At 54.6% G+C, this 22,622-nt stretch overlaps 1 protein-coding gene across 2 annotated transcripts; it reads left to right on the top strand.

Annotated features, from left to right (window-relative positions):
* The first annotated feature begins 2,729 nt into the window (after nucleotides 1-2,729).
* Nucleotides 2,730-21,241, top strand: RHCG (Rh family C glycoprotein). 2 transcript variants are annotated; one of them, XM_060179413.1, is made up of 11 exons: nucleotides 2,730-2,968; nucleotides 7,241-7,427; nucleotides 9,115-9,265; nucleotides 10,225-10,372; nucleotides 10,993-11,159; nucleotides 12,772-12,909; nucleotides 13,032-13,168; nucleotides 14,447-14,571; nucleotides 14,787-14,860; nucleotides 19,933-20,079; nucleotides 20,959-21,241. In XM_060179413.1, exons 1-10 carry the CDS (start codon nucleotides 2,782-2,784, stop codon nucleotides 20,053-20,055), a joined length of 1,437 nt encoding a protein of 478 aa, XP_060035396.1. In that variant the 5' UTR covers nucleotides 2,730-2,781; the 3' UTR covers nucleotides 20,056-20,079; nucleotides 20,959-21,241. The 2 variants fall into 2 exon arrangements, with proteins under 2 accessions (XP_060035396.1, XP_007516709.1); XM_007516647.3 differs by having other exon boundaries at nucleotides 2,731-2,968; nucleotides 19,996-20,079.
* Nucleotides 21,242-22,622: the final 1,381 nt, after the last annotated feature.

The following is a 22,622-nucleotide window of genomic DNA, read 5'->3' as shown; positions in this document are numbered from 1 at the left end:
TTGCTGAGACTTGAACTTGGCTGTTTGGGTTTTATTTATTTTTGCCTCCAGGGTTATTGCTGGCGCTCAGTGCCTGCAACAAATCCACTGCTCCTGGAGGCCATTTTTCCCATTTTGTTGTCCTTGTTGTTGCCCTTGTTGTTGTTATTGTTGCCATTGCTATTGTTGAACAGGACAGAAAGAATTCGAGGGGGAGGGGAAGAGAAAGACAGACACCTGCAGACCTGCTTCACTGCTCTCCTTCAGGTGGGGAGCTGGGGGCTCAAACCAGGATCCTTATGCTGGTCCTTGAGTTTTGTGCCACCTGTGCTTAACCCTCTGCGCTACTGCCTGGCCCCGGGAATTGAACTTGGGACCTCATGCTTCCCAGTTCAGCACCCTACTCGCTGCACCACTCTCTGGGCCCAGAGTTGGCTTCTTTTATTCACTGGTCCTAGCAGAGTCCCTGGACACAGTGTCCACTGCCTCCCAAATACTCCCAAACCCCTGCCCTGCACCCCACATGGCAGGTGAGGGGACAGCTGTAAAAGACACCATCCCATCAAGCTGTGGGCCACCCTCCTGCCTGCCCCCCTCCCCGCTCCCCTCCCCTGGGTTAGGTGAGTGCAGACACTGGCAGTCAGGGCTCCCTCTGGCATGGGGGTGGGGACACACTAGTGTGGGGGGGTCAGCACACACCTGTGGGCGTGTCTCCCAGCTTCTCCACCTGGGCCACTGGAGAGAATGTTCTTTTTTTATTAGTGAATTAATAATGATTAATAAGATAGTAAGATAACGGGGTACAATTCCATATAGTTCCCTCTACCAGAGTTCCATATCCCATGTTCTTCATTGGAAGCTTCCCTATTTTTTTTTTTAATTTCCCCTTTTGTTGCCCTTGTTGTTTTTCATTGTTGTTGTTGTTGATATCGTTGTTGGATAGGACAGAGAGAAATGGACAGAGGAGGGGAAGACAAGAGGGGGAGAGAAAGACAGACACCTGCAGACCTGCTTCACCATCTGTGAAGCAACCCCCCTGCAGGTGGGGAGCCGGGGGTTCGAAGCTTCCCTATTATTATTTTTTAAATTAATTTTTATTTATTAAAGAGAAAGGAAGAGAGAGAGATAAAGAACCAGACATCAATCTGGTACATGTGCTACCAGGGACTGAACTTGGGACCTCATGTTTGAAAGTCCAGTGCTTTATCACTGCACCACCTCCAGGACCACAGCTTCCCTATTGTTCATCCCTCTGGGAGTATGGACCAACATTCTTTATCGGGTGCAAAAGGTGGAAGGTCAGGCTTGTGATTGTCTCTGAGAGAATATTCTAACATAAGGCCTGTTCAGAGCATACAGTGAATGCACCCCTCTTGCTGGTGGTTGGTGCTTTGAAGCAGGGAGTGGCGGCAGCCCAGGGCCAAGCTGGTGTGTGGGGCCAGGGCACCCCAGTCTGGTTCTGATCTGCAGCACCCTGTGACTCCCACAAACCTGGGCTTCCTGTGGGCAGTGGTTTTCTTCAAGTTGGGGCTGGGGAGGGTACTGCTCTCACCCCAGCTCCTCAGGCGTAGGCTCTGTTTGGGAGGAGTGTAGCCCCTTCTGAATAGAATGGAAATCTGTTCTACCTCTAGAATTTCCTGAAACTTGTGCAAAGATTTATGTACTTGGTGACAGCGGCATTTATAATACCAAACAAGTCAAAAACACCCTCACTGTTTAACACTGGGGGGTTTGCCTACATAAAGCATGATGTATCTGCCATCATAACGGATGTTGTAGAAAATAAAGAGGAATATGGGAAGGTGCTTACAAAGTAGTAAATGAACGAGGCAGGCGGTAAATCAGTGTTACACACGAGGCTCTCACTCTTGTTACCTCAAGGTGGTGGGACTACAAGTGGTTTGTACTGCTTCTTCCCTGCACTTTTCTGTGTTTTCCCAAATATAAACAGCTTACTTGTGTGGCCTTTTTAATGCTATTTTGTTTTCCTTCTTTCCTTCCTTCTTTCCTTTTTTCCAGAGCATTGCTGGGCTCTGACTTATGGTGAACCTGGGACCTCTGGTATCTCAGGCATGAAAGTCTTCTGCATAACCATTATGCTACCTCCCCTGCCCTTAATTCTATTTTCAAAGGCTTACTTGTGGAGTTAGCAGGAGAGAGCCTGGAGAATTAACCTGGGGTTTATGGAGTGTCCGGAGCTCTACCCAGTCTGCTACCTCCTGGGCCACTGGGCCACCTTCTTAAAAGAAAAATCAGATAATCAAAGTTATTGGAACACAATTCCATCTGAAGGCAGATTTACCTTAAATGTGACGTTTCACATCTGCCCTAGTCTCTAGTCACTGCTTTGTAACATATAACATATTAGTGTCACATGTTAACCAGCAGATAACCCCTCTATAGTTTTATGCACTTGGGGAAAACTCAAAGCATGTCCACAATTCACAGAATTGAAATCTGGTCTGTGTTGCAGAATTCCTTCCTTCCTTCCTTCCTTCCTTCCTTCCTTCCTTCCTTCCTTCCTTCCTTCCTTCCTTTTTAAATTATGGTGGGAGGTAAGTAACTGGCTTTTTCTTTCTCCAGGGAACTACCTGGGAAAGGGTGGGTGCTGCCCAGGGTGCTGCCCAGGGCGCTATTGCCCTGCCCCCTGCCCGGAGGCCCTGTGCAGAGGGTGGGTCCTCTCCTCCCGTCCCCTCTGGCCAGCGGGGTGGCCCCGCCCCACCCGCCGCTGGAGCTCTTAAGTGTGGCCGCCCGCCCCGCTGTGAGCTGCACCGCCTCGCCTGGCCTCGCCTCGCCTCGCCCATGGCCTGGAACACCGACCTGCGCTGGCGGCTGCCGCTCACCTGCCTGCTTCTGCAGGTGGCCCTGGTGGTCCTCTTTGGCGTGTTCGTGCGCTACCACCCCGATGCTGACGCCCACTGGGCAGACCAGAAGGCCGCAGGCAACGTCTCCAGCGACCTGGACAATGAATTCTACTACCGCTACCCCAGTAAGTGCTGCCCAGCCCGCCCCGCCTCTTGTTGCCACAGTCCCTCAGCCCCCCTCCCCACCTGGGACCCCTCATCTCTTGGGAGCCCCCTGAGGAATGGGCAATGTGCACAAACTCCTTGTCCAGGGCCTGCAAGAGACCTGTGCTCCATCATGGTCCCCACAGCGGATGGGCCTGCTGCCTTGCTAGGTGCCTCTTACTGTCCGAATCAGGGGTGGTCCTACATGCAGGGCAGAGGGGTTGGGGATAGGGGTACTTAGCTGGTAGAGTGCTGGACTAGCACGCCCAAGGCTCCCAATGCTGTATGTACTGGACTGGTGCTCTAGCCCCTCTCTCTGTCTCTCTCTCTAGCCCACGTGAATGTTGAAAACCATAACTTTGGGGTTGCATGTGAACTCATGTCCTCTGCCCTCCCTCCTGGGCTCTGATGAAGAGCCTGGCACTCCCTAGCCTTCAGTGCTATCCCAGACACACTGGCCCAAGGTGACTGCCCCGTGAGCTCTGGGCCTGCCCCGCATGCTCCCACTGCTGGTGACTACTGGTGCTCATGTCGCCATGGGCTGTTAGTTTTAGGGAAAATCCTAGAGCTCATCTTTAGTAGCCATCTGTACCAGCCAGGGCACAGCCAAGCCTCACCACCCTCAGCAATCGGATGCTTTTGTTCCAGAAAGAACGAAGCTTTTAATCAGATGCAAATAAACTACTGCACCCATTCAGGATGTCAGCCTGCATGAAAAAAGATGGGGGCTGCAGACTCAGTGAGAGCCAGCTGTGCTAGGTGGCTGCTCAAAGCCCACCCAGCCTCAGCTGGACCAACAGAGATCTGGAAGAAGGCAAGTTCGAGGAGAAGGTTCTGCCTTGTGCTGGACGCTGGGCTGGGCAGAAGAGGCCTTGTTACTGGACAGTCACGGGCAGAGAGGAAGGCAGAAACAGGGCAGCAGGGGTCCCACAGACAGCGTGTGGGGAGGCGTGTGAGTGGCTCAGTATGACTCCCAAGGAGAGTTTGGGGAGAGGTGGGATGGAGGTGGTGAAGGAGGTTGAGCTGTTTGTGGTGGGAACCTCTTGGTCATCTGGCCAGGAAGTGCCGCAGAGGAGCAGAGCAGGGAGAGGGCTCCATGCTGAGGGCAGGATACCGGGGTCTCAAGCCCAGCTCATGTTCCTTGCTCCACTCACCAGCCCTCCCCACCACCCACCACTGAGGAAGATGCTGCAGTGGCTTCCATTTTACAGAACAGAGACTGGGCAGCGTCAGGGAAAGACCTCATGACTCTGACCCAGCCAGGGGGCTGGGAGATGGCTCAGCCAGTAGATTATACACTTTGCCACGTGTGTGGCCCTGGATTTGAACCCAGCACCATATGGCAGCCTCACAGACGGCACCAGTGAGCTCCATGGATAGTGGAGTGGGGCTGTGGCATCTCTCCTCTCCGTGTGGTGTGTGTCTAGTCTCTCTCTCTGCTAAAGAATGAGAAATTGGCCTGGGGAGGTTCATGGTGGTATCTCACTTTTGTGCTGTCCCAGCACTGCATTGTAAGAAAAGACCACCTTGTCAAGAAGCCAGAGAAGGCGCAGGAGTGCTGGGCTCCCAGTCCACACCCCTCTGGCCTCCCCCTCCCTCTTGCCCCACCATTTGCAAGCTTGCTTGGTCACTAACCCTGGGTGGGGGTTAGAGGTCACAGGTGGGATCCCAGGACCTCGAGGTCATGCCAGGGATGTAGGGTGAGTGGGGTGAGGCCAGTTCTTGGCCCCAGGCCATCAGCACCTGCTCCATCCTCATTCTTGCCCAGGGGATTAGTGGAAGCCGCTGGGCATCTAGTTTCCAGAGGAGTCTGGCTCCAGCTGGCTCCGGCCAAGGCCCAGGAGGACCTGGGGACTGTTCCCCGGGCTTGGGTTCCTTGGCAGGCAGTGGGCACGGTGCCAGCTGGGGGCCTGTCCTGGTCGTGCCCTCAGGGCTCTGCACTGTGGGCACCTGCTGCTCACACATGCTTCAGGGAAAGGGTGGTCCAGGCCTGCACAGCCAGGAGGAGGCAGCATTCTCCTAGCTTCCCCTGAGAGCCCAGAGAACAGCAGGGCACCTCTAGAGAGGAGATGCCTGGCACCCCCACTGGCCAGCGGCACCCTCCCTCCGCCTGTTTACGCAGGCCTCTGTGGCATCACCACTCCCAGGAGAGTGCAGTGGTTCTGTGGTTGGCTCTGCAGTGTGGGGGAGCTAGGGTGCAGAGCCAAAGGGCTGAAGGGGCCGTGGAGAACAGGGAGGGGGGTACCCAAAATCTTGAGGGCACCCTAGCTCACTGCTATTGTAACAGGAGCCGCAGCTATGGTGAAACACGCCCCCCACCCCACCCCACCCCCCTTCAGAGAGTGGCCAGACTTGCTGGAACACTCCTGCCAGGCCAGAGCTGCACACTGCTGCCCCCTGGTGGTAGCTCCTATGGCTGGACCCCAGAGTGCCCGCCGCACCTCTGCCGTCTGCCATCCCAGGTGGAGGGGACAGCCTCGCCTTTCCTTAATAACCCTCATCATTTTGTGTTGGTCTCATGTTTGGACTGGGGATCTGCATTGTTGGCCAGAACATCATGTGGGAGACAAGCCCGTTTTAGAGGCTGGAAGGTGCACACTGTGCCTCACCGTCCGAGGACACCCATGTGGACTGGAGAAGGTGGCTGTTTGCTACATTGTGTGGTGACTGGGATTTGCTCCTCCCTTGCAACTCATAAGCCATCTAGGAGGGGGCCTTTTAGTGTAACACAGATGTCCTCTTGTCATCAAATTTCCCCAGGACTTAGCATCTGCCAATGAATCTTTACCGTGAAAGTGATGGTTTCCAACTCATCACTCAACATTCATCTGTATGTAACAGACTGGCCCTGGTTTTGATTTGCTTACTGTTTGTTATCATTATGGACACGAGTCTGTGTTCTGAGTGGACTGAATTCATACTGATATGGATGCTTTCTGACTGTCCCAGACGCGGCAGGTGGAAGCCCTTCAGCCTGGCCCCTGTGGTGCCAGCAGCTCTCTCTCGGCATCTTGAGTTTTTATATCTGTGCTGGCTTCTCAGAGCCCTACACCTTCTGTTGTTTCTGGGACTCCAGAGCCCCGCAGTGTGTGTTCTGAGATAGTTAAGAGTATTCCTGGGAGTCGGGTGGTAGCGCAGCGGGTTAAGCGCAGGTGACGCCAAGCACAAGGACCGGCATAAGGATCCCGGTTTGAGCCTCCGGCTCCCCACCTGCAGGGGAGTCGCTTCACAGGCGGTGAAGCAGGTGTGCAGGTGTCTGTCTTTCTCTCCCCCTCTCTGTCTTCCCCTCCTCTCTCCATTTCTCTTTGTTCTATCCAACAACAATGACATCAATAACTATAACAATAAAACAACAAGGGCAACAAAAGGGGATAAACACATAAATAAATAAAAACTAAAAAAAGATTTTAATAAAAAAAATAGAGTATTCCCATCCATCCCTTTATTTCCTCACTGAGGAGACAGCTCTCTGGCAGTGGGAGGGACTTGCCGCTGTGTGCGTTGGGACAGGTGCTGGATCAGAACTCAACATTAGATGGTGCCTACATAATAGTAGGTCACAAATAGCTGTGAGTAATGACGTGGAACTAATGTGAGTGTTTGGTCTGGGGCCGCACTTTGGGCGCTCTGTAGGCATATGTGCACATACATGCACACACACCTGCACTTCACCTGCGCTGCCTGTGAGGGAGCTTTCTGAAGGCACTGAGCCCCAGTGTGGCCACTGACTCTCCAGCGTCACCTGCCAGCTGGTGGAGGAGCTGGGGTCCAGATTTGGGTGACACTGGAAAGCTGTTTGGGGTTGACGTGCCGGGGTGCTGGGCCAGGCCAGGCCAGGCAAGGGTCTCCTGGGCTGGATGAGTCTAGTCTTCTAGAACTCCCTGAAAGATCTGGACTCTGCATCCTCCCCCTGGCTGTCATCCTCCGGCCTGACCGCTGCAGATGCCCTCACCCGCAGTGAGGATGGACTGGGGCGCCTGCCATCTCCCGAGGGGGTCACTCAGGCATTCCTCGGCCTCATACCCCCCCCTCCAGTGACAAGGTGGGTCTCACCGGCCCCCCACCCCAGCCCACTCCCCTCTTAGGACACGATGTGGGCAGTGTGTTCTACCAGCTGCAGAGTCCGTCACGCATCCTGCCAGCATCTGGGTGTGGAGATGGGTGCACAGGGTTGGGGGCTGCGCCCTGGCCTAGCCCAGGCTCCCACCTGCCTTGGGTGGGCCATTGCAGAGACCTGGCTGTCCTCCTCCCAGGCTTCCAGGACGTACATGTGATGATCTTCGTGGGCTTCGGCTTCCTCATGACCTTCCTGCAGCGCTATGGTTTCAGTGCTGTCGGCTTCAACTTCCTGCTGGCAGCCTTCGGCATCCAGTGGGCACTGCTCATGCAGGGCTGGTTCCACTCCTTCCAGGGTGGCTACATCCTTCTGGGCGTGGAGAAGTGAGTGCGCATGGGGCGGGGCCTAGGCGACAGTGGGCGGGGCCTGAACGATGGTGAGTAAGGGGCGGGGCCTAGTGGTCTAGGTAGGGGAGGTGGGGGCTGCCCTAACCAGCTCCGGAAGCTTCCTTGTGGAGAAGGCCCTCCAGTCTAGTGCAGGTTCTGCCCGCTGCCTTGCCCTACCCCCACCCCGGGAACAGGTGCAGGAAGAAGCAGAGGCAGGTGTGTGGAGTCTTAGGGCTGAAGCCCTTCCCTGCCTCCAGCGCCAAGGAGCCATCTAGCCCATCTCTTCTCCCTCAGTCCTTCTCACCGCACCCCACTCCCTCACCCAGGCGCTCTGATAAACACCCCAAATTAGGCAGCTCAGCACCCAGTCCCTGTTTGAGAATTCCTCCTTGGAGCCCCGTCATGTTCCTGCCCCCAACAGCACTCCTGGCTGTAAAGTCAGTTCACGCAAACCAAAATGCCAATCACCCATGTGCCAAGGAGGCGCTCCCTGAGTGACTGACTCACTGAAGTCTCTGGGTCTGGCAGCCGAGCAAAGTGGAGACTGTGTTGCCTGGGACAGAATCAGCAGCCTTTGGGACATTTTTTTTTTCCTTCCAGTTTTAGTCAAATGTTGGTTTATAAGAACAGTTTAGACTGGACAGTTTAGTCTGTCTTCAGTTTCTGTCCACATGGCAAGTTTGGCTAAGGAAAAGAAGTTGCGTCAAGAAAAGCAATTGATGTGAAAAGAATCATTAGCCCACTGGAAAAGCCGGTCCATAGAAAGAGTTGAGGCGAACGGGTATGAAGCCATGCCCGGGGTGCAAATCCCTACTGTCATGCCCAGGGCACGACCCAGCTGTCTGAAATTCGAAACATGCCAGATATTTTCAGAAGATTAATCCATACAAGCCAGCTGATGAGCTCCTGAATTAAGAGAAACAGTAAAGATAGCTGAGTAGGGAGAAAAAGTATTGGGCCCAAGAATTTTTTTTTAAGTTTTATTTATTTATTTATTAATGAGAAAGATAGGAAGAGAGAGAAAGAACCAGACATCACTCTGGTACATGTGCTACTGGGGCTTGAACTCAGGATCTCATGCTTGAGAGTTTAGTGCTTTTATCCACTGTGCCACTTCCTGGACCACTCAACAGGTTTTTTTTCTAGAGTACTTGTCAGCTCTGGCTTATGCTGGTGCTAGGGATTGAACCAGGGACCTTAGGGCCTTAGGCATGAGTCTTTTTACATGGGCATTATGCTGTTTCCCCCTTTTTAAATTGCATCTCTCTCTCATATATATGAAAGACATGGCCCAGTGCGCCCCTCAGCTCTGACATAGGTGATGCTGGGGATTGAACCTGGGGCCTACTGAGCCACTCTTGTGCTCTACCTCCACACCAACTCTCCAGTTTCTTCTTATTTTATTTTTCATTATTACAGTGACTCTGTAATGTGACCATTACCACAGATGGTGAAGCTGGGCCTTAGGGACTGGGGAAACAACACAGAGGTTGTACACCAGATTTTCATGCTTGAGGCCTTAGAGATTCCAAAGATCCCATGTTAATCCCTGGTACCATGCTTCTAATTTCCCAAATAAATAAATCTAAAAGAAAGAAACTGAGGCTCAGGAAGGTGGTCACAATCTCAAATCACAGGTGACCCAAGTCCAGACCCCAGTCCCTGCCCTGCCCTGTCTCCCCAGCCTCATCAACGCGGACTTCTGCGTGGGCTCCGTCTGCGTGGCCTTTGGGGCCGTGCTGGGCAAGGTCAGCCCCGTGCAGCTGCTCATCATGACCCTCTTCCAAGTGACGCTCTTCTCGGTGAACGAATTCATTCTCCTCAACTTGCTGGAGGTGAGGATGGGGGCACAGCAGGAACTGGGTGGAAGAGCCAGAGAGAGGACAGACAGGGAGACAGGAAGGCTTCAGGGTGGAGTCAGCTCCACCTGGCAGCTTGCTGGGCCTCCTGCACTGTTTCCTCATCTCTGAAGTAGGAGTGCTGACATGACAGATGCTGGGTGGTGCTGGCTCCATTGTCTCCTGGAGAGGGGTAAAGCCAGGATTCTCACTGCATTTCCTCCTAGACTGGTTCTAGAGGCTGAGGAGAGTGGAAGTTGGGGGTGGGGTGGGGTGGGGTGGGGTGGGAGAAGCAGGGTGGGTCTAGCCCTGTGGGCTAGCCCAGGGGCTTCCCCTTCATGTGGCCCTGCTATGACTGCCATCTGCCCTGCTCTTAGAAGAGAGACTTGACCCCCAACAAGTCCAGAGGTGCAGAGGGCGGGGGAGGAGGCTCGGGTGAGGATGAGTGGGGCAGAGACCAGCTCTGCCTCCTCTGACTTGGAGGACAGGAAGAGGAAGGTGGGGAAGCTTCTCAGGGAAGTTGGAGGGTGAGGAAGGAGGGAACAGGATGAAGGGGAGGGGTGGGGACAGTCCAGTGGATGGTTTTGTTCAGGAAAGGTGGTGTGGAGAGGGGAGAGGGGAGCCCCAGAGGGGAAGGGGTGCTCCAGAAAGTGAGGATGGGTGAAGTCAGCACCGGGCACTGTAGATGGGCCTCTGCCCCAGCGTCCTGCTCTCTCCTTCTCTGGGACCAAGGCCTTCTTCGTGCCCACCTCCCTGTCTGGGCACTGTCCCTGCTGAGTGCCAATGCCCTGGCATTCTGCTGAAGGCTTACAGCCTGGATTCAGGGACCCCCCACTCCCACCCTTTTCCAGCTGACTGGTCCATGGAGTCAGAGGCCACAGGACTTGTGCGTGCAAGTCTGGGGTGCTAGGAGGAGGGAGGGGGCGTCAGAGTCTCTCCTCTGTGTTGCATCCCAGGTTAAGGACGCGGGGGGGTCCATGACTATCCACACATTCGGCGCCTACTTCGGACTCATGGTGGCCTGGATCCTCCAGCGACCCAACCTGCAGCACAGCAAGGGGAGGCAGAGCTCTGTGTACCACTCAGACCTCTTTGCCATGATCGGTGAGAACTGCTGTAACGGTCCCGGCCAGCATGGAGGGTGCAGGTGCGGTGGCCTGCATGTGCCCAGGCGTCATGATCATCGTGAAGCCCCATGTGGTCTGGAAACCCTCCCCCCCACCCCCGGAGGGCCAGGGGGAGTTGGTTCCTGACTCTGATTACCTGGGGTGTCTCAGAGCAGACAGGGTCCCCAGCACTGGCCACTCCATCCCTGGTCTAGGGCATCCCTGGTCTAGGCCTCCTTCCAGCGTCCATTGCTTCTGGAAACAGTAGGTCTCTGGAGACCCAGCCCTGCCTTCAGAGCCCCTGGGAGTGTGGGCAGGGCAGCACCACCAGGCAGGCCCCTGCAGAGAAGAGGCTTCTCCCCACGAAGCTATGGAAGTGGGCTGGGAGGCTTTGCACCCCATCAAGGGGCCCAGGAGACTCTCTGGAGGGGAGCAGAGTGCTCCATAGTGCACGGGGTGGGGGGTGGGAGGAGGAGGCAGGGAGAGCCTTCTAGAAAGAGGCAGGGGAGGGGCAAGGGTGCAGAGGAGGGAGCTGGGATGTCTCTGGCATTCAAGGGCAGGGTGTGTGTGTCCGGCTCTGCTGGCCCGATCTCACGCCTCTTTGTGCCCCCCACCCAGGCACCCTCTTCCTGTGGATGTACTGGCCCAGCTTCAACTCGGCCGTGTCCAACCATGGGGATGCCCAGCATCGCGCTGCCATCAATACCTACTGCTCCCTGGCCGCCTGCGTGCTCACCACGGTGGCGGTGTCCAGCGCCGTGCACAAGAAGGGGAAGCTGGACATGGTGAGTGGAGGACATAGAGGACACTCGCCACCATGGCCTGCTGACATTCCTAAGGCAGGCAGCTCTGGGGTCTCACCCCCATCTTGCAGATGAAGAAACGAAGGCTTAGGGAGTAACAATTATCCCGACAGTAGAGCCCAGAGCCAGACCCTGGGAGCTTCTGTTGGGTTATTGCTCCTCTTCTTCCCCACAACCTGTGGGGTGTGTATGGGGGTGGCCCTGTGACTGCTTGCCCCCAGGGACACCTTCCCTCTGCGCGGCACCTGGTCCTCAGCCTTAAAAAGTTGATTTATTGGGGGTTGGTGGTAGCACAGCGGGTTAAGTGCACGTGGTACAAAGTGCAAGGACCGGCATAAGAATCCCGGTTTGAGCCCCTGGCTCCCCACCTGTAGGGGAGTCGCTCCACAGGCGGTGAAGCAGGTCTGCAGGTGTCTATCTTTCTCTCATTCTCTGTCTTTTTTTCCTCTCTCCATTTATCTCTGTCTTATCCAACAACAACGACATCAATAACAGCAATAATAATAACTACAACAATGATAAAACAACCAGGGCAACAAAATGGAAAAAATGGCCTCCAGGAGCAGTGGATTTGTGGTGCAAGCACCGAGCCCCAGCAATAACCATTGAGGCAAAAAAAAGTTTAGTTTTGGGGGCTGGGTGGTGGCACACATATTACTAAATTCAAGGGCCCAGATTCAAGACCCCGCTCCTCATCTGCAGGGGGGGTCCACTTCACAAAATCAGTGAAGCAGGTCTCTAAGTGTCTATCTTACTCTCTCCATCTCTACTTCCTCCTCCCCTCTCAGTCTCTCTCTGTCTTATCTAATAAAAAAAATTAAAAGGGAGGGAGTCGGGTGCTAGTGCAGTGGGTTAAGTGGCGCAAAGTGCAAGGACTATCTGAGTTCAAGCCCCCGGCTCCCCACCTGCAGGGGAGTCGCTTCGTAAGTGGTGAAACAGGTCTGCAGGTATCTATCTCTCCCCGTCTCTGTCTTCCCCTCCTCTCTCCATTTCTCTCTGTCCTATCCAGCAACAACATCAGTAATAACTATAACAGTAAAAAAAAAAAAAAGTCAACAAAAGGGAATAAATAAATATTAAAAAACATTAGAAGGAAAAAAAAAAAACAGGGAGCAAGATGATGGTTCAGGATCCTGCTCTGTGAGACAGTATACCACACACACACACACACACACACACACACACACACACACACACACACACCTTTCTGCCTCTTGTGGTCATTTGGCCTCCTGCAGCCCCGTGTCCTCATCTACCAGTGGCAGACGGTGAGGGTCCTCCTGATGGGGCCTCATGGAGATGGAGCAGATAATCCCTGTGCCCCTGAACCCCAGCAACCCCCCCAGGACTGTGACGTGGGCTCGCACCAGCCCAGGCACGTGTCACACTGGTGTAAACAGCACACACAGACGTGTCAGTGGATCACAGCGCACTGCTTTGTGCCACGGCAGCTGCTTGGCTGCAGCTGTGGGTGTGTGGAGAGCCAGGTGTCAGTCCCTGGCTGCAGCCTGCTCCCTGGATGCCCCAGGCCCTGGCTCCCAGAATGCTCTGGGAGAGTGTGGAGGCCCCACTCACTCTGCCACCCGCCCACCAGGTACACATCCAGAACGCCACGCTGGCAGGAGGGGTGGCCGTGGGCACGGCCGCCGAGATGATGCTCATGCCTTACGGCTCGCTCATCGTGGGCTTCATCTGCGGCATCGTCTCCACGCTGGGCTTCGAGTACCTGACGGTGAGGCCCCGGGCCCAGGGCCCACAGGGGGACTTGGCCACAGCTAGTGTTGCCAGCAGTGATGGGGGGCTGGCTGGGGACTCCTGGCCCTACACCCACGCCTGCCCCTCTGCTCTCGGCAGCCCTTCCTGGAGGCCCGGCTGCGGATCCAGGACACGTGTGGCATCCACAACCTGCACGCCTTGCCCGGCATCATCGGTGCCATCGTGGGCGCCGTGACGGCGGCCTGTGCCAGCGCTGACGTGTATGGGAAAAGCGGGTGAGTGTGCAGGCTGCCTCTCCAACCCTCCCCTGTTGTCTGTCTGGGAGGCCACAGGCCATCCACCTCCCCAGGCGGGACCTCGGTCTAGCCTCCCCACCCCCAAGAGACTGAGACACCATTTGATCTGCCCCTCCCCAGTTTTTCTTTTTCTTTCTTTCTTTCTTTCCTTCCTTCCTTCCTTCCTTTCTTCCTCTCTCTCTCTTCCTTTCTTCTTTCTTTCTTTCTTTTTTAAATTTATTTATTTTAATGAGAAAGAGTAGATACAGAAGGAAAGAGACCATGAGAGAGGAAGAGACCAGAGCACTGCTCAGCTCTGGCTTATGGTGGTGCTGGGGATTGAACCTGGGACCTCAGAGCCTCAGGCTTGAAAGACTTTTTGTATAACCATTATGCTATCTCCCCAGCCCTCTTTCTTCCTTTCTTCCTTTCTTTCTTTCCTTTTTACCAGCACACTGCTCAGCTCTGGCTGTAGGTTCAAACCTGAGACCTCTCAGTTGCAAGTCCTGGGACCTCTCAGTTGCAAGTCCTGCCCCCCCCCCCATTTAAAAAGGATTCAGAGACAGCGGGGCAGCTCACTGAGTAGGGTGTGTGCTCAGGCTTGAGCTCAGCACGACAGGGGAGGCGCTGCGGCTCTGGAGGGAGCCCTGGTGCTGTACAATCTCTGCTTTCTCAACGAAAAATCAGCCTGTGGCAGTGATGTTATGCATGTGAGAAGGCCAGCAGCCCAGGCCAAAAGAAAAGAAAAGAAAGACAAGAAAGAGAAAAAGACAACCAGAGCAGGGATGGGCAGTGGTGCTCCCAGTTAGGTGTACCTGGTACTATAGGCAAGGACCTGGGTTCAAGACCCTACTCTCCAACTGCAGGGGGTGAGAGGGTGGCATATTATGAACAGTGAAGCAGGTCTGCAGGTGTCTCTCTCTCTCTCTCTCTCTCTGTCTCCCCTCCCCTCTCAATTTCTCTGTGTCCTAGTGAATAAAATAGAAAAGAATAAATGAAAGAAAGTGGCCTCCAGGAGCGGTGAATTCATAGTGCTGGCACTGAGCCCTAGCGATAACCCTGAGGCAAAAAGAAAGAACGAAAACGAGAGCATCACTTTACTAGGGACCCAGTGGGGAGCCTCACACATGCCAGTCCTGTGCTCCACCACTGTGCCGCCTCCCGGGCTGCAGCCAGAGGCCGAAGCCGAGGCCCAGAGTCTGTCCAGCCTGGGTTCCCACTCCCATCAGTGGAGAGCTGTCCCCTTGGGCCCTAACACCCCCCTCCGTCTCTACCCAGGCTTGTTCATGCCTTTGACTTTGAAGGTGACAAGCAGAGCTGGACCCCGAGCATGCAGGGCAAGTTCCAGGCTGCTGGCCTCTTCGTGTCGCTGGCCATGGCCCTTGTGGGCGGTGCCGTTGTGGGTGAGTGGTTGTGGTGGAGCTGGAGGAAGCAGGGCTGCTGAGGGCTCTGTGGGGGGTGCACCCCAGAGTACCCAGGATCTGAGAACCCTGCCCTAGTGGCTGTGTGTGATGGTGGTGGTGGTGGTGGGAGGTGGGGTGGGGGCCCAGCTCAGGGAAAGGTCCAGGTCTGCCCCCAGGAAGTAGTTCTGACCTCTGTGACCTCCATCTTTCTTTAGGGGTCATTTTGAAAATACCAGTCTGGGGTCAGGCTGCTGACGAGAACTGCTTTGACGATGCCATCTACTGGGAGGTGAGTTCTCCAGACTTGCCCCCGGCCCAGGAAAGCTGTGTCTCCCAACTCTGCCCAGGTCTGTTGGCTTTGCTGAAGGAGCCGGTGAGCCAGGCACCCAGAGCTGAGGATGGGGAACAGACCTCCTCGGCATCCTGCCCCTCATCAGGGCGGCTGCGCCCTCTCCCCCAGAACTTGGATCTCAGAGCAGCTGGTGCTTCACCCCCCCCTTAAACATGAGGGCAGGGGCACAGGAGAACCCACATTCAGGGCTGCAGCTGGAGCTGCCTGTGTCCCTGTGGCCTGGCCAAAGCAGCCCAGACAGAACGTCCCTGAGGGAGCTTCTCCCTGGCAGCAGCTGCCCCTGGGACCGCGCTGGGCGGACAAGTTCTCCAGGCTCACCCAGACTCCAGCACAGAAACTCGGGCAGGGGGCCTTCTGGGTTTCAGCCTACCCTCCTCATGATGGGGTGGAAAATGGGGGGTGGTAGTTACTCATCCATGGGCTCTTCTTGGACTGGAAGAGAAAAAAAAAGATTATCGGACAGATTAGAAGATGAGAAAGAGACCAGACTGGCTTACACGTCAGGAGAATGCACAGAGTTATCAATTCTTGTATGTATGTATGTATGTATGTATGTATTTTCCCTTTTGTTGCCCTTGTTACTTTTTATTGTGGTTGTAGTTATTGTTGTTGTTATTGATGTCGTCGTTGTTGGGAGAGAGAGAAATGGAGAGAGGAGGGGAAGACAGAGAGGGGGAGAGAAAGACAGACACCTGCAGACCTGCTTCACTGCCTGTGAAGTGACTCCCCTGCAGGTGGGGAGCTGGGGGCTCGAACCAGGATCCTTCCGCCGGTCCTTGTGCTTTGGCGCCACCTGCGCTTAACCCGCTGCGCTGCCACCCGACTCCCTAGAGTTAGCAATTCTAAAATCAATTCTAAGATCTGGGAGATTCATATCCCCAGCCAAGGAAGGGGACAAGGCACAAGGCTGAGGAGAGAAGAGGGGCAGACTTCAGAGGAGGAGCCCAGCCTTGAGATGCCTGCCCGCCCGTGGCAGCTTTCTGCAGAAGGCCCAGCACTGGCTGCTCTCCCTGCTCTGCGGCAGTGGTCAGCTTCTCCCAAGGCCCGGGCTGGGCCTCCCAAGACCTGGGGTTAATTAATAGGTTTAGGCAGAGCCTGCACTTAAGAGTTTCTGTTAGAACTTCCCAGAAGAGTCTAACATCCAGTCTGCGTGGAAACTCAGCTTCGGTCTCAGCAGGAAGCCTCCCCAGACCGTGAGATTGCAGCTTCCACACAGCAGCCCCAGACATTCTCCCTCAGCCAGGCCTGAACTCAGTGTGGGAATAAATACGTGGCTCTAGGGAATCCTCATGTAGACGCTGAGCGCTGTGACATTCCATGGCTTTCAGCACTTAGAGAAGCGCCAACACCAAAATCCAACATTGTTCTAGAAACTGAAGGTCGTTGAATGCCACAGAATTTGATTTCTTAAACCCTTCTCACATCTAGGCCTTCTGTGGCTTCAGGCAGGCCCCTGTCCAGCCACCTCTGTGGGAGGGTCTCCCTCAGATGGCAGCACCCAGCAGAGGCCTTCCTGTCTCTGCACATCCTCTCAGCACAAGGCGAGGACCTGGCCTGTGTAGCACCCCAGTTCTTCCTCTTCTTCTTCTTTTAAATTTATTTATTTATTCCCTTTTGTTGGCCTTGTTTTATTGTTGTAGTTATTATGGTTGTTATTGATGTCGTTGTTGTTGGATAGGACAGAGAGAAATGGAGAGAGGAGGGGAAGACAGAGAGGGGGAGAGAAAGACAGACACCTGCAGACCTGCTTCACCGCCTGTGAAGCGACCCCCCTGCAGGTGGGGAGCTGGAGGCTGGAACTGGGATCTTTACGCTTGTCCTTGTGCTTTGCGCCACATGCACTTAACCTGCTATGCTGCCACCCGACTCCCTTCTCCTTATTCTTCTTCTCCTTCTTCTATCTTTATTTATTTGATAAAGACAGCCAGATATCAACAGGGGGGTGATAGAGAGGAACAGAGACAGAGATTGTTAGATAACAGGGGTATAATTCCATACAGTTCCCACCACCAGCATTCCATGTCCCATTCCCTCCATTGGAAGCTTCCCTGTTCTTGATCCCTTTGGGAGTATGCATCAAAATTCTTTATTTTTATTTATTTTGTCTCCAGGGTTACCACTGGGGCTTGATGCCTGCACTATGAATCCACTGCTCCTGAAGGCCATTTTTCCCATTTTCATTGCCCTTGTTATTGCTGTTATTGCTGCTGTTGTTGTTGCATAGGACAGAGAGAAATAGAGGAGGGGAAGACAGAGGTGGGGGGAGAAAGACAGACACCTGCAGACCTGCTTCACCACTTGTAAGGTGACCTCCCTGTAGGTAGGGAGCCAGAGGCTCGAACCCGGATCCTTGTGCCAGTCCTTGCGCTTTGCGCCACGCATGCTTAACCCGCTGTGCTACCACCCGGCCCCTGAACCAAAATTCTTTATGGGATGCAGAAGGTGGAAAGTCTGGCTTCTGTAATTGCTTCTCTACTAGGCATGGATGTTTGCAGGTCGATTCATACCCCCGTGAACACAGCCTTTTAACGTGTACTCCCCATCCACTAATTTTAAAACAAATAGAAACGTATTGAAAAAGATCCAGAAGTAGAGAAAAATAGTGTATGTGTGTGTGGGGGGAATCCTACACCCTAATCCAAACCCTTTTTGATATTTCTGCTATATTTCCTTTCTGTCTTTCTTTAAAGAAAAAAAATCTGAATGGATTTTTCTTACTTACCCAGCTGAGAGGATAAGTTTGGCATCCAATTTGGTACCTGTTTTCTCTGTCATAACTCAGGTCTGTGTTATTGTGTTCTTAATAAACTTTATTTTTAGCAGCATAATTACTCCCTCCATATTTAAAGTCAGGATGTAAGCTATTTTTTAATCTTTTAAAAAATATTTATACATTTATTCCCTTCTGTTGCCCTTGTTGTTTTATTGTTGTGGTTATTGTTGTTATTGATGTTGTTGTTGGATAAGACAGAGAGAAATGGAGAGAGGAGGGGAAGACAGAGAGGGGGAGAGAAAGACAGACACCTGCAGACCTGCTTCACTGCTTGTGAAGCGACTCTCCTGCAGGTGGGGAGCCTGGGGCTGGAACCGGGATCCTTATGCTGGTCCTTGCGCTTCACGCCACCTGAGCTTAACCCACTGCGCTACCGCCCGACTCCCAGGATGTAAGCTATTTTAGACACCACATGAATTTGATGCTAGTGGAGTGAACTGAAAGACGTTCTCCGTCCCTGTCGGTTCGCTCAGCCCCGTGCTTCCCATTTGTCCTGTGCTCACACCCTTGCAGCCCTATGCCTGTCAGCCATGAGTGGACATATACTCTGTACCACAGGAGCTAAGCCAGTGCCGACTGGCCGGCAGCCTCTGAGTGTTCACCTGGCAGTTGGGAGGCCTTCCCCGGGTGGGGTAAGACAGGTGCTCCCCCAGAGTACAGTCTTTAGCATCCAAGCACAGTCTTGAGGCCGAGGTCCAGACCTTCCCCACCCAACTCCACATGGCAACCCGCTTGCGGCCACCCCTGCCTACAGGTAAGCGCATGCCCCGCCCTGTGCACCACTGCTGCTCATCTTTCTTTCTTCCTTTTTTTTTTTAATTAAAGGATTTTCTTTAAACATCAACTTTATTTATTTTTATATTTTTACTTGTTAGAGAGATAGAAATTGAGAAGGGGGTGAAGCGACTCCCCTGCAGGTGGGGAGCCGAGAGCTCCAACCGGGATCCTTACACCGGTCCTTTGCGCCACATGTGTTTAACCCGCTGCGCCACCGCCTGACTCCCTAGATTTGGTTTCTACCCACAGCTAAGAAAGTACTAGCGCCCAGGGCCATGGTGACTTGTTCTCACAGGGTCGGGCTGGGAGGTGGAGGTTGAGAGTATACATTACAGTAAACAAGGACCCGCGTTGAAGCCCCCAGCCCCCACCTGCAGGGAAGCAACCTTCAGGTGCGGTGAAGCAGTTGCCGCAGGTGTGTATCTTTCTCTCTCACCCTTTCCCCCTCAACTTAGATCTTTTTGAAGGAGGAGAAAAGGGGTAGAGAATGGGGAAAGGGAGAAAAAAAAAGAAATTGAGAAGGGAAGGGGAGATAGGGAGAGAGACAGAGAGACACCTGCAGCCCTGCTTCACCATTCCTGAAGCTTTCCCCCTACAGGTGAGGAACAGGGGGTTGAACCCAGGTCCTTGTGCACTGTAATGTGTGCGCTTAGCCAGGTACGCCACAGCCTGTCCCCTGCTCACCTTTCCATGTGGGCTCAGCGCTGGGTTGGGTTGTCAAACTCTGGAGTATATTCTCAACTCTTCTTGTCACAAATGGCTTTTTAAAAAAAATTATTTATTTATTCCCTTTTGTTGCCCTTGTTTTATTGTTGTAGTTATTGTTGTTGATATTGTTGTTGTTAGATAGGACAGAGAGAAATGGAAAGAGGAGGGGAAGACAGAGAGGGGGAGAGAAAGACAGACACCTGCAGACCTGCTTCACTGCCTGTGAAGTGACTCCCCTGCAGGTTGGGAGCCGGGGGCTCAAACTGGGATCCTTTTGCCAGTCCTTGGGCTTTGTGTCACATGCGCTTAACCTGTTGCACTACTGCCAGACTCCCGGCTTTCTTTTTTTTTTTTTAATTATCTTTTATTTATTTACTGAATAGAGACAGCCAGAAATGGAGAGGGAAGGGGATGATAGGGAGAGAGACAGAGAGACACCTGCACCACTTGTGAAGCTTTCCCCCTGCAGGTGGGGACCGGGGGCTTGAACCTAGGTCCTTGTGCATTGTAACATGTGCGCTCAACTAGGTGCACCACCCCTCACCCCCCCACCCCCCGCCACCAATGGCTTTCCACCGTTCGATGGGTTCTGAAGCCTGTCTCGCCCTTGGTGCGCCCCAGCACCCTGGACAGTGGTTACTTTATGGCACAGGAGTCCCTGGGAAGCGCTAGTTGCTCCGCAGCATGCCATCTGCAGTGTGGCCGCCAGGTGGCGCTCGCCGCACGCCATTTGCCGCTCCTGCCCCGACAGGGCTGTTCTCGCCGGCACCTGCCCAGCACCAGGCGGGGCCTCAGAACTGCTTCCTCTCTGCAGATGCCCGAGAACACTGCCCTCCATCCCGAGGATTCGGCCCTCAAGACTTCGGAACCATAGGCTTCTGGTGCAAGCGAGCAGCAGGTGAGCCTGAGCGTGGCTAGTCAGTGTGCATTGTGCACCCACGTGGGGGACTTTCACAAGGGGGGGAGGACAGAATCGGAGGTCACCAGCAAAGGGGGCACAAAGAAATAGGGGGTGAGGGTGTGGATTTTCAGCCCTTCCGTGGGGGGCTGATGGAGGGACACGGCTTTAGGAGATAGTGGCTCGGGGCCTGGTGGGACAGACCTGCAGAAGTTGGTCCAGGCGGACGCTGCTTCCTGCTGCTGTGACCCTGAAAACCTCCTCAGCCAGACCCTGAGCCTCAGTGCCTTCATTTGTGAAAGTGGAGATGACAGCTCAGGTCAGCTCCCCTCCCTTCCCTCAGATCTGTCTGTGTGTCAATAATATTTATTTCATATGAGGTAGAGTTTGACATGAGAGAGAGAGAGGAGACAGAGCACCACTTTGGTACCCGTGGCACTTTCTGGGGATCAGAACCCACAATCTCAGGCATGCAAGTCCAGCACTCTACCAGCTGAGCTAGTTCCCTAGTTATAGTTTCCCACCCTCTTCCTCAGCGCCCAGGGGCTTAGGCCCGAGTCCACACACAGTAGAGTGTGTTCTGCATCCGGTGAGCTATTTCCCAGTCCCCCTTTAAAACACTGTGATGAGTGGGCTGTGTGGCGGCTCACCTGGTTGAGTACACACATGACCCTGAGCAAAGAGCCAGGTTCTTCCTGGGGGGGGGGGGCATGGCATGAGTAGAGAAGCAGGTCTGCAGGCGTCTAGATTTCTCTCTCCCCCCTTTCTGCTGACTGGACCCAGCTGGGAACATAGAGAGGAGACAGGCCAGGTCCTGATGCTCTGACACCTGAGGGCTGGGCCTGCCCTTGACTCTCGCTCCTGGCCCTCTCCCTGCAGGCCCTGCAAATGGCCCCTCAGTGCTGGGATGTGCTCCCTCCATGAGCTGGGAGCACGAAAGCCAGGCGAGCAGCACCTGGGCCGACAGAGAAGCTGCGTGCAAAACGGGCATCCCCAGGGGTCTTGGTGGCCACGTCCTGAGAAAAGCAGGTGTCGTGAGCTGGGTGCCCAGGGCCGGTGGTGGAACCCAGCCTTCCTGCCCTCCTCAGAGCTGACTTCCTACCGCCCCCAGCTGCTGGGCTCCTCCTCCCCCTGGCTGAATAAACACTTGGTGTTCTTTGTAGAGTGGGTGTGAATAGAGGGAGAAGAGGGACTCCAGCACCCCCACTCCAAGCTTGTGTCCTTCCACCCACACTGCAGGGGAGTCAGCCCAGGCCAGAGGAAGGTATCTGGGTGCCTGAGGTGGCCCCAGCTGTGGCCCCTGGCAGGGATGGGCAGCAAAGGGGGGGTGTTTTCCCCAGTCCCCTCCCCTCCTCTCTCATCTGCAGTCCAGACAGTGCCCCCTTATGCCTTGTGCCTTCCCTGAGACCCTGCTCTTTGGCGGTGGGGCAGAGAGGGAGGGGTCCCAGGGCTTTCCTTCAATGCTGGGTCCATTCTGCTGTCCCTCTGGGGGGGCATTTCAGATGCCAGGCTCATGCTCTTAAGGGACTCCCATCCAGCCAGAGGTCAGGTACTGGCCTGGCACCTGGTACCCACCCTGAACTCAGATTGACATTCATTGCCCAGAGGGAATCACTTGAATAGGGTTTTTCAGGCTGAGTAGGAGTCTGCCAGAAAACTGGCACGGGGCAGCCCTGGCACAGACCCAAATGATTGGGGACAGTTAAGAGAGACATGACCCCAGACGCCAGCTGGGGAAGAGGTGAACTTAGGTCTGAGGGGCAGAGTCCAGGAAAGAAGAGAGCAGGGGAGAAGGGAGAGGGTCCCTCTCCTCCCTCTCCCCTTCTACCCTTCTCCCTACCACCCCCCCCCCCCACACACACACCTTCACTCACTGGAGGAGGGGGAGGCGGAGGAGGGCGTTGAAATGCAACCTATTCATGTTGTCCGCCAAGCAACACCCCTCATTTTCCATGCTGGGTAAAGACAAAAACCCTTTACAACCTGTTTCTGGAACTTGTCAGCAGCTGCCAAGAGGAGCATGTTAATTAAACGTCGGCAGAGATGGAAGCTGGAGGCCCGGGCTCTAATTGGACAGTTTGCTTCACTGGATTGAAAAACATTGTGACAAAGGAGGAGGGGCGAGGTGGCGCAGCAGGGGTGCGGCATGGCAGGGCGGAGCGGAGGCTTTGATTCCAGCTGATCTGAGCCCCAGCCTCCCTCCCAGGGCATGCCCAGAAGGGCCTGGGAGGGGTGCTGGGGGCTCCTCTGAAGCCTGCACGCTCCGGGGAGTCCAGCCCACAGTAGCAGAGCGCCTGGGCCAGGCTTGGGGATAGCAGGGCAGTCCTTTTACTGACTGCTGACGGGGTGCTGGGGGCAGTGAGGGCAGGGGCAAGGGGAGTAGCAGCCTGGAGTGTGGACAACCTGGAAGCCCCCAGGCCCTGCTCACCCCTTAGAGATAATGGCAAATGTGGGATTGTCCTGGGAAGCCGGCTGGGAAGACCCTCTCACTGCCCTGCAGAGCCTCCACCAGGGCTCAGCCCCCCTCCCAGCCCCTACAGTGT

The sequence above is a fragment of the Erinaceus europaeus genome, chromosome 20, assembly GCF_950295315.1.
Source record: "Erinaceus europaeus chromosome 20, mEriEur2.1, whole genome shotgun sequence".
In the NCBI taxonomy this organism is placed as follows: Eukaryota; Metazoa; Chordata; class Mammalia; order Eulipotyphla; family Erinaceidae; genus Erinaceus; species Erinaceus europaeus.
This window is presented reverse-complemented; position numbering and strand designations above follow the sequence as displayed.

What these genes read in the sequence shown, in the direction of transcription:
- RHCG (XM_060179413.1), top strand. Translation starts at nt 2,782, where the DNA reads ATGGCCTGGAACACCGACCTGCGCTGGCGGCTGCCGCTCACCTGCCTG. An exon ending in ATTCTACTACCGCTACCCCA is followed by an intron (nt 2,969 to 7,240) that starts GTAAGTGCTGCC and finishes TCCTCCTCCCAG; the next exon opens with GCTTCCAGGACGTACATGTG. An exon ending in TGGGCTTCGAGTACCTGACG is followed by an intron (nt 12,910 to 13,031) that starts GTGAGGCCCCGG and finishes TGCTCTCGGCAG; the next exon opens with CCCTTCCTGGAGGCCCGGCT.